Raw genomic sequence first — 16134 nt, forward strand, 5'->3', positions numbered from 1 at the left:
CGTCTTGGTTTGTCTTTCCATTGTTCCTATGATCACCATCTCTGGTTTGGTAGAAATTAACCCCTAAATTCATTCAATTGGATGTGAAAATATGCTGCCTTTATACACTCTAAAACTACTGTTTATTCAAATGGAGTGGTGAGTTGGCGATGGTGATTTTGAGGCTGTCTCTGGTTAAACAAAGGGGATTATACTCTTTAACAAAAAGCTCTGTCTCTGTAGGGACCCTTTCCATAATGTTGTCAGACACTTAGAGTACCAACCTGAGCCTGAGGCAAAAACAAAGCACTTTAAGTGGACAAAAACTGACAGATAAACATGCCCTGAGTGGTTACATTGCAGCCTGTTCCGTGGCCTCCGGTTGCAGCGGTCTTACTCAGTACTAGACCACTTTCAATAACTGTTGTTCCCACTGGTCATTTAGACACAAAAACATGGGAAAATAGGGTCCAGGTTGAAAAACACCACACCTACCCTTTGACTAGAAACCCCTCTGAAAGTTTAAAGTTAACATGATATGTAAACACTCATACAGTGAATTGTGTGTGACTGTTTAGAAGAATAGCACTCACGTGGAAAACCACACTGCTTCATTAACTTCTTCTTGGACACCACCTTCATGGCCTGTAGGAAAACAGAAAATGATTTTGATCACACAGTGTCTTCACATATGGCTAGTGTTAACAATAAAGTGGAACCTCAACCATTCATCAATAAAGATCGATAACTTCTCAAAAGAGAAACTAAACTAGAGCTAAAAGGTGTACAAATAAACATACTGTTAAGACCACCTTTACAGCTTGCATTAAAATGTGTCTTGCATCCAGATTGTATCTAGACATGATTTAACCTGATTATAGATTAACACCTTGTATTAATATGTTTCTCCAGTGTCAACTTTGAGATCTGATAGCTTTGTCCAGGACTAGTTGTAGCTGTTCTCCACCATTAGCTTAGCCAGTACTGTACTTCATAGATGGCTCAGTTGCAAAATAGTTGCCAAGTTTTGCTTGCATACTTTTGTCAGACCAAACTGAAAGCGGACACTTGGTTTCATCTTGACTCCATCCACCAGTGTTTCGACAATCAATAAGCTATCTTGCTGTTTTTTGCCAGTAACTAAGTAATTAACTTGCTAACTGGCTAATGGCTGCCACCTTGCTGGTTTGACATGTGATTAAGTATTTCCAACCATGTGGCTGTTGTATGTGGATTGAAAACCTAAATGCATTCACGCTTGTGTTCAATGTGGTCACAATGCGTCTCTCCGCAGGTAGTTTGGCCGATCAGATCACAATCTGTCCTCAGTGTGGTCAAGCACTATCTGATTGCAATCCATTCGCCCACAATACATTTTAATCCAATGTGTAAAGGGGGTCCTAATGTACATGAAATCAAAGAACGAAATACCTCAAAGGTTTAACCTTCTGCTACAACCCTCAGCAGCTTCCTCACATGTGCCTTCATTAAAGGGAGAAACATGCAAGTTTTGAAGTCAATGGGTTTATTATCTGTGTTATTATCCTTTGTTAAAAGGTCACAGGCATCTGAGTCTGAGGCAAGTAAATGTTTCATGGAAAAGAGCATGTATTGGTGTATAAAGGACAACTGCTTGTCTGTGTATATATGTGAGGGAACAAACCCAAAGCCAAGATGACATCTCGTTACAAGGAATCAGTTATGCAAAGGAAGAAGAGAGACAGTCAGTAACATTTCCCTGAATGTCAGACATTTGTCCAAAATAGCAGAGCCATATCAAGCTGTCAGCAGCTCTTTAGCCCCTCTCTAGTGGCTCTGTGTGGCTTGACAAAAAAAAAATTTACATTTTAATTTTCATTTATTGTTGTTGTAGGCCGAGATTTGGCATGTCATCAGCTAAAATGTGCATCACATATCTGTGGCCTGGCGCCTTTTCCTCTAAATTTTGCCAAACCTCAATAGCAGTGGATAGTCTTGCGGTCCCCTTGCTTTGATAACAATGGATTTTAAATCCAAAAAAGTAAAAGTCTCACAGGAAAACAGTAAATTTAATAGTATGTGGACAGATTTCTTTACTTTCACTGCCAACAATGCAAAGTTCAAGTACCAAATAATCACTATTAGCCCTTTACAGAGTAGCCACTTTGTGGTAAAACTTGTTAATGAGTGCTCATTAGATGGATCAGTAATATTGACAGGCTAATTAAGACCTAATAGGCTGTGTTACTTCATTATAAGGCTCAAATGTGTTTTGTAACCCAAGTTCTATGAGATCAACCCGTCCTCATTTCTAAATGTAATGGCTGCAGTTTTAAAGAAGTGGTTAATGTTGTGAACTTTGGTTATGTTGGGAAACAAACCTTCTTGGTTAGGTTTAGGAATAAGATAATGGTTTAGGTTATGATAAGTATGTTCGTTACATGCTGTACCTGACGTAAGTTAACCTACGTACACAAGTTAAAATAAGTGAGTGCTGAGTTCTGGTTTCACAAGGGACAGAAACAGCGGGCTCCAGGGTCAAAGTCCTGTGTTTGTTTGACACATCTGTCCACCCCAACCTTCTCCCTGTGCAAGCTTTGTTGCTCTTCATACTGCATCATCTGACTTCATCCTTTCCATCCTTCAGTCATAATTACAACAGCCATTACAGGTCGCTGTCTAACAATAAACGGAACTATGGGTTGCTTTACAAACAACCTATGTGGTAATCTTTTGGGGAAGGACGGTCTCTCAACACTACAAACAGTTCCGGTGATGTACAGCTCAGCAGTTTCCTCTGAAACTGGTCCCCATGGCTATGACTGTGCACAAACCAGGTCTGGCGAGGAAGCAGATCCTCCCCTGTATGTGGAGCACACCAGTTTCCATGGTGTGCTGCTTCTGTGTGTGTGTTTGAATATCTGTGTGTGTTAGATGGTGGGAGGGTGGTTTCTGACTCAGCCACAGAGTCATTAAACAGTTAAAAATTGTCCAGCAATATTCAGAATTATTGCAGCTTTTTTCGGTTGTAAAGTTGCCATACAGATTGCATTATTCATACCAGGGTTCATTACAGAATCTGGGATTTATGGTGGAGCTCCATAAATAGCTGCCATCTCAAAAGCTAAATTCTGCCTGTGTAGGCAGGTGTAGGTGCGTCATCGCAGTTTTACTCACAGTAAATGTGTTTTACCAAACATGAAATTGGGAATGACTATATCTTGCTTTTCAACAAAGTATAGCAATAAATGTGAAAAACACAATCTAAAAGGTAACGTGAGTTCAGTTTACAACCCTCTGACCATATGTGCCGAGGAGGAACTGGTGAGTGGTTCATGGTGTTGATCAAAGGGAGCCACAATCACGACAGCAGGAACTTTATTTTGTAGAAGCTGGAACATAAAAAGGTTTAAGGATGATGTCAGTCACCATATTGTTCTTTCACTGTGCCATTGTGCCTTTTCTGAATTCTCCAGCACTGTAATCTGTAGACAAAAAAGTCTCGTCAAGCAAACAAGACTTCTGCTGCACTGCACCTTAAGTTTGCTTATTTATTTATTTTGCCCCAAAGAAATAAAGACTGAGGGAACTAATTTTTACTGGGTGTTGACATCATGGCTGGATTAACCTCCTCAGAGGCTCAATAGTAAAAGGAAGTTTATGCCACTCAGGCTACATCCACATGAACACATTTTCATGTTATAAAAGCATTTCAAAATGAAAACAATCTCAGGCATGTGCGCACCAGTAAACAGGAGACAGACTGCCCACTCTGTGGTTGGTTGCATAGTTGCAGAAAATACTACAGAGGAAGAACAGCAATGGTGAAAAATATGACCAGAGATTTCTTTGCTTGTACCAATGACAAGGTGGAACTGTTACTGACAAGGTTTTTCCTGCACAGAGAATTAGGAAGCAGCCGCCTCCATCAAAGTTCCTCCGGCCTCCTGCTCTCAACAAAACTCTGATGGGTGCCATGTCGGAAATCACTATTTTCTAACGGGCGTGCACTTGATGGATTTCTGTCATATGTAACAGCAACTGCAGCATTATGCTGCTATGGTGGTGCTAAATCGTAGTCAGTACAGTGCACCGGGAAAGGCGTTGGGTAAACTGCCGAGGAGGAAGAAAAGAGCCATCTGTTTCAGACCGCAGCAAAGTTGGGACCAGTCGGACACAGCGTTTGTATATGCTGCTCAATGCACCCTCATATGCATGTCTGACTGCCGTCTTATACTGAGACTACGTTTACACCAGTGGAATGAAAGGAACTAAAGTCGTTTTTTTAATGAACTTACACAATGACATCTGGAAAACATGATGTAAGTTCAATACCTCAGGCTACTGTTCAAGACCAACAAACAACAAAACCAGTTGAGTCATTGTTGTTTCCAGCTGCTTTTATAGGCACCAAACGTGGGTGTTTTTTAGTGACCCGTCACTGGTTTTCCAGTGGGAAAAGCAATTATTTTTACCTAGACATTGCTACATTCATTGCTGTGATTGTGTCCCCCAAAACAGTATTTCAATTAAAAACATGATCTTTTCCTAACCATTGCCAAATAGTTTTTATGCCTAAACCCATAATCACATTAACAACGGTGTTTTTGAACTTAAGTGTTTCAATATATCCGTGGTTTGCAGAAATGTGCAATGACAACATTTATTCTGCCGACTGGGTTGGGTAATTAAAGTAAAGAAAGCTCACCGGTGCGAGAACTGGGGGCTTCGTCACTAACCATGACAACTACTATAAAGCATAGGGAGGTAATGGCTATTGCTAAAAGATGCTGACATAAACAGTATCACAATCAGAAGCAGATTTTATTTCATTTATACAGCACTTCAAAAAGAAAACAGGTTTTGCACCAAAATGCTTGACAAAGACAGACCTGTATGTCTACACATAGAAGCACAGAGACATATAAGTGCATGGATGAATAAAGCAAGATTAAAATAGAAATTAGTAGAAATCAGTGTTTCCTACAGAAATTAATTTAATGTGTGGAGGTGCACAAAATCTGCACATTTTCTTTTGTGTGTGTGTGTGTGTGTGTGTGTGTGTGTCTGTGTCCCTTCTCTGAACTCAAAGGTTTTTGTGGGTCTTTGAATGCAGCACAGGCACTCTTCTGGAGAAGCAGCGGATGGCTGCTGGTTAGATCCAGCACTGAACCCTGGGAATGCGCAGTTTTCATGTGAACGCAGCTGGTTTCATCTAAAGTAAGATGGAAAACGACAGACAACACTAAAACTATATGAACTAACAGACGGTTAAGTTTCACTTTAACTGCACTTGGCACTCTGCTGCTCCATCTGTCTGTGCTCTGCCCAGAGGGAGAGAGGAGAGAAACGCAGCTTCAAATAGATTTAAATGTGGCGGCTCAAGGCAGATATTGTGGCGGTGCACCCCAAATAAATGAACGTGTGGGAAATCTTGAAGTAAAATTGGTTAAACACAATTAAAAGCCAGATATTTAAAGTGATTCAGTTTATAATGGGCTTCAGTGGTTCGTATTATCACCTTGGAAAATGAATGCAAATTTACTGACGTTTTACTCTACAAAGTAAAACAGGAAAATTGTATGCACACAGACATGATAACATATTGACGTTTTTTATATATTCTAGATATGGTGTCTTTTATTTTATCTTATTTTAACACAAAAACTAGGTCCAGAATCCTGCTTCCATACACAGTACAGCACATATACAGCATGTTAACACATATATATACTGCACCTGCTTCTGAGAGTAAATAATTAGCCTCTATATTAATCGCTTCACCAATTTGAGTGAATGAATTTGTCTCCTGTGGCCCACCGAGGCTGATGAATGGCCTGCATCACAACTGGAAACCTGCCAGTCAGGTTGTGATCATAGTAATTACACAATGCAGGATGCAACAACAAAACACAGGCATGATTCAAAAACCTTTAGTAACCTGCTGATGTGCTGGACTGTAAAACCTGGTTTCCAACGCTCACATGGAAAGAATCTTTGTGTTCAGCCATAATGCTGGTCAGAATTACAGATGAAATTATTTGATCTTTACCCCACAGCCGTCAAGTCAAAAACTGACCACTGCTGCTTTATCAACACAAATATTCCCCAGTACTTTCCTCAGCATGTTGATGCCAAGACTGAGAACGTCATCAACATTAAGTGCTACAACTTCTACTGTACAGATTATATTTTCAGGTATTGTCCTTCCTGTGTGTGTGATGATATTTGTGCACACTGTATGTGGGCTTGTGCTGCAGATGCTCTGCATGCAAATATATCCAACCGGTTTTGTGTGAAACCAACTTAGATTGCCAGGAATTAGAATCACCCGTCCACGCCGTCATTACTCATCTCCTCCTCGCCTGATTCCTATCTTTGTTATTTCAGATGTGTCTGTCATTTGAGCCAGCCCGCAGTCTGTCCCGGAAGGTAACATTTACCATCAGCGCCAACAATCAGCATCAGACGCAGGAACGCTTCCACACAGAGCGGAAACAATGATGCAAACGAGAAAATTGAATGTAGACACCTGCCCAGCGAAAGCTTTATATGCGTTTGCACACACAGAAACAATGGAGGCAGATGGGACAGATGAAGGGGAGGAAAACACTTTTTGCAGTGGATATGAATTTTTCATTTTCAGGAATCTGTGGGTGATTCTAACAAAAGGAGGCTCCATTTGCACCTGATTCTCTCACACTACAACAATGTCTCCAAGAAAACGTGCTTAACTATGTTTTGCTGATTCCATTTAAAGGTGAAAATGGTTTTTGAAGTGCAACTTTTTTGTAGTGTAGGAAGAGCTAGATTCATGTGCTATGCGCTGCTCAGAGAGAGGAGGTCTGAGTGGATGGAGGGTGTACAACAGAGCACTTTAGTCAGGCTTTCATCCACATGTAGTGCAAAATTTAACCAAATTTCAAGAAAATCTGCAAAAAAAAAAAAAGTTACTTTGTTAATTAACATTTCATGCGTTCCCATCCACTACTGTTACATGAACACTAGGGACTTGGGTGGAGCTAATTCTCCAATCATTAGTGCCATTAAACTATTACAGAGGAGGAGGGTGCAACAAAATTTACAGGGCTCCATCCTGAGTTATATTACCTTTATGTGTTAAATTAAAGGAGTACAATATAAAGATTATTAGTATAGTTTTAAACCTTCACCTTAAAGCTGAGGCAGGCAGTTTTGTTTTGGCGTCAGTGGGCACAAATCCCATGATACAGCATATTGTAATTCAAGTTGTCTGAGAGATCACTAGACTTCTGCACCTCTTCTTGGCTCCGTTTTCAGACTTTAGAATATCCAGCCCCTGATAGGCGACTTCGGCCAATCACGGGTCATTTTACAGGGAGGGCATTCTATTGGCTGTTCTACAAATGCAGATGCGTGTGTACGTCCCTTCAGATGGTGAAAGTCTCATTCAACAACGGAGAATCCTGCAGAGAAAGTTGCTTTTCCAGCCTTGGCAACAACTGCCTATGCTGCAAAGCAACCCAAAAATGGAGACGGACTTACCACAAAGAGTCTAACAGAGAATCTGAAAATAAACGAAACAAAACAGCAAAACGTTTCAGAGATGGAGAGATAATGTTTCTAATATTTTAGCCTCCTGCTAACCAGAGCTAAAGGCTCATGTCTATGGCTTCTTAAAGTTCATGTTTATGTAGCTCGAAGGGCAACCACCAGGACTGAAAAATTAAGCCAACGCTGAACCGCCAAAAACTGCAGTTCCTCTACTGACCACTTGGGGCTGGCTCCAAACATCTGTGTTAAAATGCCCAAATTTACAGCAGAAATAAACCTGTTTACAGCCTGGTCTCTATGGCTAATTTCGGCATTCATGACAGCTGTACAGGGGGTGAATTCTGATATAACTCACCCGTTTAAATGTCATTTGTAACATCTGGCGTAACCCCAGATTTACAGAGTAAAGGCGAAGCTAAAGCTGTCAATTTTTCAGTGTGTTTTCAGTTCATGAAAGTTAATCATAACCTTTTGGTCGCCTTAATAAGTGATGATCAGCATTTGGTTGTACTAAAAGACCCTCTCAGGAGTCGGATATTCAGTTTTTCCAGTAAGTACGTTTTGTTTTAAAGATTTTAAGCCAGTTTTTAATTTTGCTAGCACAAAATTAGCATTGGCATTATCACAGTTAACAATAGCTGTAAATACAAGTCAGCAGCCAGCGTTAGGGTTTGCTCCATCCTCCTGTTTAAATATGGTCAGTCCTGGCTGCAAAAATCCAAGATGGTGACGGACAGAAAAAAATGCCAAACTGGCTTCAAAATGGGAGTCCACAAACCAGTGGGTGACGTCACTGTGGCTACGTCTATGAGCTAGCTAGAGCCTTGAATCAGAGTGTGTCAACTCAAAGGGCTTAAGAGGCAGGGATTTCAGCCAGTGGAGCGTTACAACTCACTGCTGGACCAGCAAAGTTTCTAGCAGGTTAGACCCGGCGCTGCCGCTGGCCACCAGTCCGCTGTAAGCACCGACACTGGGGTCTGCGCTGAGTGAATTTAAGTTCTTAGAACCGCCAACCAAAGGTCAACCTCCAGAGCTACTGCCCACACTCCACCTGGTGAATAGTCTATAGTGGAGGGGAACAAGGCAGAGGGACTGTGGGATGCACTAGCTCACGAATTGTCTCATCTGTGGTCTGATAAACGAAGAAAAAGAGAGCAGTGTACAATGCTGCTGAAATAACAGATTGATTGTGATATGTCTCATGATACCCATTCTCGAGAAGTGTATGATGTAACTCTTTTTTTTTTTTACCAAGGTCTAGTGTTAAGGAAGTGAACAAAAATCACAACAAACTAATATTGAATTCCAATACTTGAAATTGCAGTACATATTGAATCTTCACCTGAGTATCATGATGGTATCAATTCAGGAGATAAGCATATCGTCTCAGCCCATGTATCAACAGCTTGCCACTTGCCAGATATGACAGTTAACAATGTTTCCTCTTTATGCTGATAAAAAAACGTGATCTGGGCAGCATTATGTCTTCTTACAAAATGTATTTACTGTTGCCAATTTGTAGGATACAAACAGAATTCTAGTTGACAGGGTTGCATCTTGCTGAATGTCTGAGCGGCTCTGCAGGTCGACCTTATTTAAAGCTGCATGTTATTATCCCTCCAGAGGGAAAGACGATACCAGCACTTGCTTGTTATAATATTTCACTCATCTCACAGGCTTGTCTGTGTCCTGACATCAACTCCTGTTGTTTACCATCCAGCATCAGCCCTTTCACAAGCTGCCATTTTAATACTGGGTTGTGTTTAGCTCTGAGTTCTGACTGGCTCCAGTTCAAAAGTACATCTTAAACCTATCCAGGGTTGACATGACTCATCCAAACACTTTCATTGTTGTGACTCTACAGTGAGGGACAGCTTAGTTGTGTTCAAACATGAAACAGCTTACATTTGGAGGGGGCGAGCTTTATGGGAACAAATCACCTTGATGGGAACGCCTAAAATGACCTCGTCTCAGCACGCCGGCTCATATCCAGATTCCCCCTCCTGAACTAATCTCAAAGCAACTGCTGGGTCCATAAAGCAAGCACTGCTTTGGAGATAGACAATAAAGGATTGGATGCACTTTAAATGGCACCAGAGACCACTTTCATTTCCTCCCCCCCCCCCCCCCCCCCCCCGAAGCAACTGATGCAATTTGAGAGGAAGGAACTCACCAACCCAAACACCAAAAAAAATAAAATAAAATGTTGGCACTGTATGTTTATGCAAACCATGGATACGTTACATCTGCATGTTATTATGTAGCAGATGCGCTGAAACTTTACTTACCAAAATGCTGCGGTTAACACATGGCTACAATTCCAACTGAAAAAGCAGTGATATGTCCTTAAGCAACAATCACATTTCATGCCACTATCCTGGCAAAACACAGCTGGAAATCACTACAAAACACCAAAGTTTGGTGCCTAAAAAGCCACTGGAAAAAACAATGACAGAACCCCAAAAAAAACACTCAACTTTGGGGACAAAAAGCCACAGGAAAAAGGACAACAAGTCACTAAAAAACCCCCATGTTTTGGGGCTTAAAATCTCCTGCAAAAAGAGCAAGTTGTTAAAAAATACTCATGTTTGGTAACAAAAAGCTATTGGAAAAAAGAGTAAGAGGTCCCAAAAAACACCCATGATGAGCTCTCAAAAGCTAATGGAAAAATGAACTGCTTTTCATGGCACTATCCCCAAAAAACACTCACCTTTGGGGACAAAAAGCCACTGGAAAAAGGGCAACAAGTAACTAAAAAACACCCACTTTTGGGGGCTAAAAATCTGCTGAAAAAATGAGCGAGTTGTCAAAAAACACCCATGTTTGGGACCAAAAATTGAGTGACAGGTCCCTAAAAAAAACACACCCAAGTTTGGGAGCTAAAAAGTGGAAGCATAAAAACACCCAGGTTTCAGGGTAAGAACAGTGGAAGAACAGTGACAGGTCCCTAAAAAAAGACACCCATGTTTGGGGGCTAAAAACCGGCTGAAAAAAGTAAAGCTGTTCCAAAAATACCCAATTTTGGGGCTGAAGAGCGACTGGAAAAAGAGCAACAGGTCCCTAAAAAAAACCCCATGATAGAAAAATGCTGGAAAGTGAACTGGTTTTCATGGCACTATGCATTCTGGAAAAGAAAAAAAAGAGTCCCTTAATAGCACCAAAGATTTAGGACTGAAAAAAAACACTTATGATGGGGGCTCAAAAGCTGCTAGAAAATCAACAATGGGTCTTTTAAAAACACTCAGCCCAGTGTCTTTGTGGAAAGAAAAAGGTTTTTGTGGCACTATACCTACTGAAAAATGAAACACAAATCCCTTAAAAAAAAAAAAAAAAAAAAAAAACCCACACATTTGGCAGCTAAAAAGCAGAGGTAAACACCCAGGTTTCAAGGTTGGAAGGTGCTGGAAGAGCAGTGACAGGTCAAGAGTTGTTAAAACAATACCCATGTTTGGGACCAAAAAGCCACTGGAAAAAGAACATCAGTTCCCTAAAAAAACAACCATGATGGGCGCTCAAAGCCCATCAGGAAAAAAAAACACGAGTCCCTAATTAATACCCAAGTCTCAGGACTGAAAAACTGCTGGAAAAGCATGGATGGGTTCCTAAAAATCACTCATGATGTGGGCTAAAAAGCTGCTGGAAAATCAGCTATGGATCTCTAAGAAACACCACCATTCTTGGGCTGAAAGCCAAGTGTGCCTGTGGAAAAAAAACACTCTTTGTGGCACTATCCCAGCTGGGAAAAAAAAAACAAATCCCTAAAAGACACCCACGTTTGGGAGCTCAAAAAATTGGAGGCATTAAAATCGCCCAGGTTTTAGAGTTAAAGGTGCTGGAGAAACAGCATCAGGTCGCTAAAAAACACCCACGTTTGGGGGCTGAAGAGCTGCAGAAAATGAACGATGACTCACTAAAAAACAACTGCTTTTGTTATTTGTTGGTCTTGAATAGAAGTCTGCAGCTTGACAGGCATCTCACCTGGGACTCATCTCCATCACCTTCCTCTCAGCTCATATACTACGCCACTTTAGAAACGTTGATATGATTCATATAAAACATACAATTGTAACGTTTTCATGGTTTGCAGAAAAGCACAATGCCAATAGTTTCTCCTGGTGACTGGAGTGAATTCACAGCTCTAAGCAACAAGGTAGAAAAAAAAATCAATGGCCCTGGTGAGAACCTGTAAAGCTTTTCTGTCTAGACAATAGAGGCTGAGAGGCTTGATGAAAACTCAGAGGAGAACTGCGGAGGTGAGGCAGAGGGAATGCTTTTCAGTCGTTTATCAAAGATTCTGAAACATAAAATGACTGCGTTGACTTACATAATGTTTGTCATCGTCCTCATTGTAGGCGAGTTTGACCACACCATAGGAGCCCTGCAACACAACAAAAAAGAGATTCATTATTATACGTAAACCCACAGAAACACGTGTTGATTCAATGTCATTCTCATGTTTTGTGCTTTAGATTTACATTTAAAAAAAAACCCAGAACTAATTCCTGAAGCATCGCTCTGAGAGAGAGACAGCAGCATCATACTGACAGAATGTTTTGAAGGCAGCACAGTTTCCATTCAAACACAACATTTTTATTCTTTGGCAGCACAAAATGGCTCCTCCCACACACACACACACACACACACACACACACACACACACACACACACACAGCCCTGGGATGTGTGTGTTTACCATCATAATCCTTTTTTTCTTGCATGGTTTCTTCTCTGATAAGAAAAAAGTAAGAAAACTGATCAAACTCTCACATAAAATAAATAAATAATTAAAGCGAGTTTTATCACCTTTGATGTCTGGTACAGCCAAATTTGCCAGCTGGCTGATCTTAAATGACTCAGGATTTATTTGTTCTTAGAAGAGAGTGTTCTTATGGACAGATACAAATCCATTTGTGAGCTTCAGTCGACACACAGAAGAGTGTGAATTCTTCAAATGCCTTTTTACAAACGCCACATTAATGGCTCTGTTTTTAAAGCCTCTGAAATCAAAAGCATTCATGTGTTCCCTGTGGAGTCTCTATTTTGTTTAATAGAGATGGTTTGATATCACTGTTTTACTTCTGACCACAAAATTGACAATTTAAAAAATCAATCTGACACCTGTTTATCCCTCGTTAATATCTAACAATATCTCTGCTGTTAATGAGCCTTTTGAACGCAGTTTGCTAATATAAAAACACCACCCTCTGCTTATGTGTGCTGTAAATGATTTTCAGTTTTCCATTTCCATCTCTGTTGAATTCCTCCATGTGTTAACCACAAAAGTGTTTATTTCCAAGCGTCACTTTTTGAAATGCAAAATGTGGGTCGATCTGGTGTGCTGTCAGATTTAGTAAGGCTGCAGCTCAGTGTCTTCTGTGAAGTTGCAAATGCTGTTGTCACCAATTTTGAATATAGTTATTTTGCTTTTTATTTCCTCTTCCTTACGATATCCAATCTAATGTTCTTGTCACACTCACACATTTGGAGTTTGTCCATCACTGCAGTCCAGACTGAACTATCTCTATTTGATGAACTGCCATAAACTTTCATACAGACATTCATAGTCCCCAAACAATTCATCTTAATGACTTTGTGATCCTGTGACTTTTTGTCTGGAAGCTCCATGAGGTTCACATTCCCTTTAGCTTCAGCTTTACTTTCTGTTATTGCTAATTAGCAAATGATAAAGTGCTAATATGCTAAACTAAATTCATGGACACTGCAAACATTACCTGCTTCACATCTACCTGGTGTCACTGTGAGTGTGTTTAGCATTTAGCCCAAAGCACCACAGTGTCAAAGCACAGCCTCACAGAGCTGCTAACATCGCTCTAGATCAGTATTTCCCAACTGGTGGGGTTGCAGTCCAAAAGTGGGTAGCGGGTCCATTCTGAATCGACCACAAATGACTTGCAAACATGTCAAGGTTGTACAAAACAACTTTATTTTTAAGTACAGTGAATTTCCGGCACAGACAGAGTTTTTATTTTCAAGTACTGTCTCCTGCTGTAGAGTAAGTAGCCATGTTTCCATCAGCCTGTTTAGATGCGCATCTAGAAGTATCGCATCGGAAAATTATGATGGAAACGCCAAAATTCGAATTAAAATCCCCTGATTCGCACAAACTAAAATACGCTCGCTTTAGCCGGGTTTTGGTTAATTCGAAAAAATGTTGATTCGCAAAATGGGGGATGGAAACAGTTATGTTTGAATTAAGACTGACGTAGCGCACCTCTCTCCTTGGTGATATCCACACTCCAGGTCGGGAAGGCGGTAATGCATTTACAAGCTGGTTGCCAACCGCCAGAAAACGTAGAAGAAGAAGAATGCGAGACTTGTTTTGTTTCCGGTTTTGCGGGAAACTCGCGTGAGTTCGTAGTTTTCACCAAAGTCCGTACATTTAATGGAAACATACAAGATTTGTATTTCTTTTAATGCACGTTTCACAATGATTCAAATCACTTTTGGATGGAAACATAGCTAGTGACTAACGGACAGCTACTTGACAGAGACAGCAAACTAGCTCAACAACATGGCCAAACACAAGTATGACACTGAAAGTATTACAGTATGGACCTCGTACGAATGACCAGGGAACCACTGCACTATACTGTGTCTTGATTAATAGTTTGATAGGATATGGAATATTGGACTGGAATATTTCTAGAAAAATAAAACTTGAGCAGGTACAAAGGTAGATGTCAGCAATGCAGGAAATATTATTATTAAAATAAGAAATTACATTACTGAATCTAGCTACTTTTCGTCAGGAGAGTATCTGTGGTCCTCACATTAATGTCCTCTGAATTTGATTAATTAAAGGGATAGTTAGGATTTTTTAAGTGGGGCTGTATGAGGTACTTATCCATGGTCAGTGTGTTACCTACAGTCGATGGTGGTCGATACGCCACCAGTTTGGAAAAGCAGGCAGGAGTGCCACCACGGAAGCTAAGCAATGCACTGCTGTGGACGGGGGCAGAAGCAAAGCGTATTTCATCCATCTAAAATAATCAATTTCAGTTTAAGTGTATGCTATATCTAAAATATTTTTACCGCTTTACCTTGCTTTCAAACAGCCTTTTCTGACAAGAAACTGAGGCGGTTATATATCTCTCTTCATGGCCAGACTCCATTGAGAAAAACAGTAATTTAACATCACTGAACACAGGAGCTGCTGGTCTACCGCTGCCTCAGTCAGTTATTTTGTTTGTGTTATTGTATGAATTTGGTGTTTTAAAGGGTTAGTTTGGATTCACCAAAGTCACACGCTTTCATGAGAGCTTAGCTGCCTGCCTGACCGCCATCTACTGTAGGTAATACACTGACTATGAATGAGAATCTCATACAACCATGACATTTCAAAGGGTTTTCTGTTTTTGTTGGTAAAATGCTCAATGTTTCCCTGGTTCAATATGTAGATATATCACCCTACTACAGCCAACAGCCTACTGATGTTCTAATGCTTGAAACTTGCGGATTCAAATTTGCGGGTACGACAGTTTTTTTCTTTTTTCCCCTCCTTGTTAGCTGATGGGATATTTACTATTCAAACTGCATTTGAAACATCCATCTCCCTTCATTTGCTTGCAATTTGAATTGCAAAGTAGCCTCTTATAATGTTAGTTTCAATCAAGAACACAGGACCATGGAATAGGTGGTTTTCAATGGAATATTTCCTAAAACAAACCCCCCCCCCCCCCCCACCCCCCCGGTCATATATACTTTTTTCATTTTTACTTTTATATATCTTATATATACTTTGAATATTATAATCTGTAAGCAAAATAATAGAAACGACTTTCAACTTTTACTTTGCCCATGCTGTGAATGCGAATCTTCTCACTTGACAGACAGACTGAACCAAGGGTCAGTCTTCTCCAAGCTGCTGCTGCTCTTTCACCAAACTGCTCCAAATTAAACAGATGGCAGAAAACCATCACACTCACCTTTCCAATCTCACTCTTCAGCTTATACTGGTTCAACTGGATACAGTCCTGTTAGGGGGGGGAGAAAGAGAGAAAAGACAGCAACATGAGGAACTGAATCATCAACATAAACATGACAGAGAGAATTCATCCTCTAAAGCAAAAAGAAAACAGGGCCGCCTTCGGAACAGGAACAAAACGTCCCCCCTGTGTGTGTGTATACACGTTGAAAGTCATTTATTTCAGAGATGTAGGTAACGATGCAGTCTGCAGTTTCTGTTTACTGTCTGCAAATCCATTAGAGAGCTACTGCTTAAATGGCTGATTTGCAGTTCCATAGCAACCGCTGCTACAGCTCGGAGTCAGCCAGGAGCACGGCAGAGGAGAGCAGGACAGAGAGGGGGGAGAGTTTGGTGGTGGGGAGCATTTCACGGGGGTGAACAGGCAGCGAATTCAATGAGCAGAAAGTGAGCAGGGGTAGAAGTGTGAAAAAGAAGGTGATGGAGCCGTGGAAAAAATGGATTGAAAGCAGTTCTCTCATTACAGTTTTGGGGGGGTGATGGCATAGCGTGAGCTGAACCAGTGCCTGAGGCTTGATACTGGGACGTGTTTACAGGATGAGAGGAGGTAGGAGAACACAGATGTAACAAAGCAGAGTAGTGTGGCAGGACTGAAAGCACTGCACAGTGCACGGCAAGACTTCACTCGCCACCAGGCG

At 40.8% G+C, this 16134-nt stretch overlaps 1 protein-coding gene across 2 annotated transcripts in view; it reads right to left on the bottom strand.

The window, feature by feature from the left end:
* The window catches only part of camkk1a (calcium/calmodulin-dependent protein kinase kinase 1, alpha a), a 103597-nt gene that overhangs the window by 38477 nt on the left and 48986 nt on the right, over window positions 1-16134 (bottom strand). For both annotated transcript variants that reach the window (XM_033634032.2, XM_033634024.2), the window contains exons 3-5: window positions 15438-15485; window positions 11816-11869; window positions 573-624 (exon numbers count right to left, since the gene is read on the bottom strand). In XM_033634032.2, the coding sequence (XP_033489923.1) occupies window positions 573-624; window positions 11816-11869; window positions 15438-15485 (154 nt within the window). The remainder of the gene's footprint in view (window positions 1-572; window positions 625-11815; window positions 11870-15437; window positions 15486-16134) is intronic.

This window comes from Epinephelus lanceolatus, chromosome 11 (assembly GCF_041903045.1).
Source record: "Epinephelus lanceolatus isolate andai-2023 chromosome 11, ASM4190304v1, whole genome shotgun sequence".
Classification (NCBI taxonomy): domain Eukaryota; kingdom Metazoa; phylum Chordata; class Actinopteri; order Perciformes; family Serranidae; genus Epinephelus; species Epinephelus lanceolatus.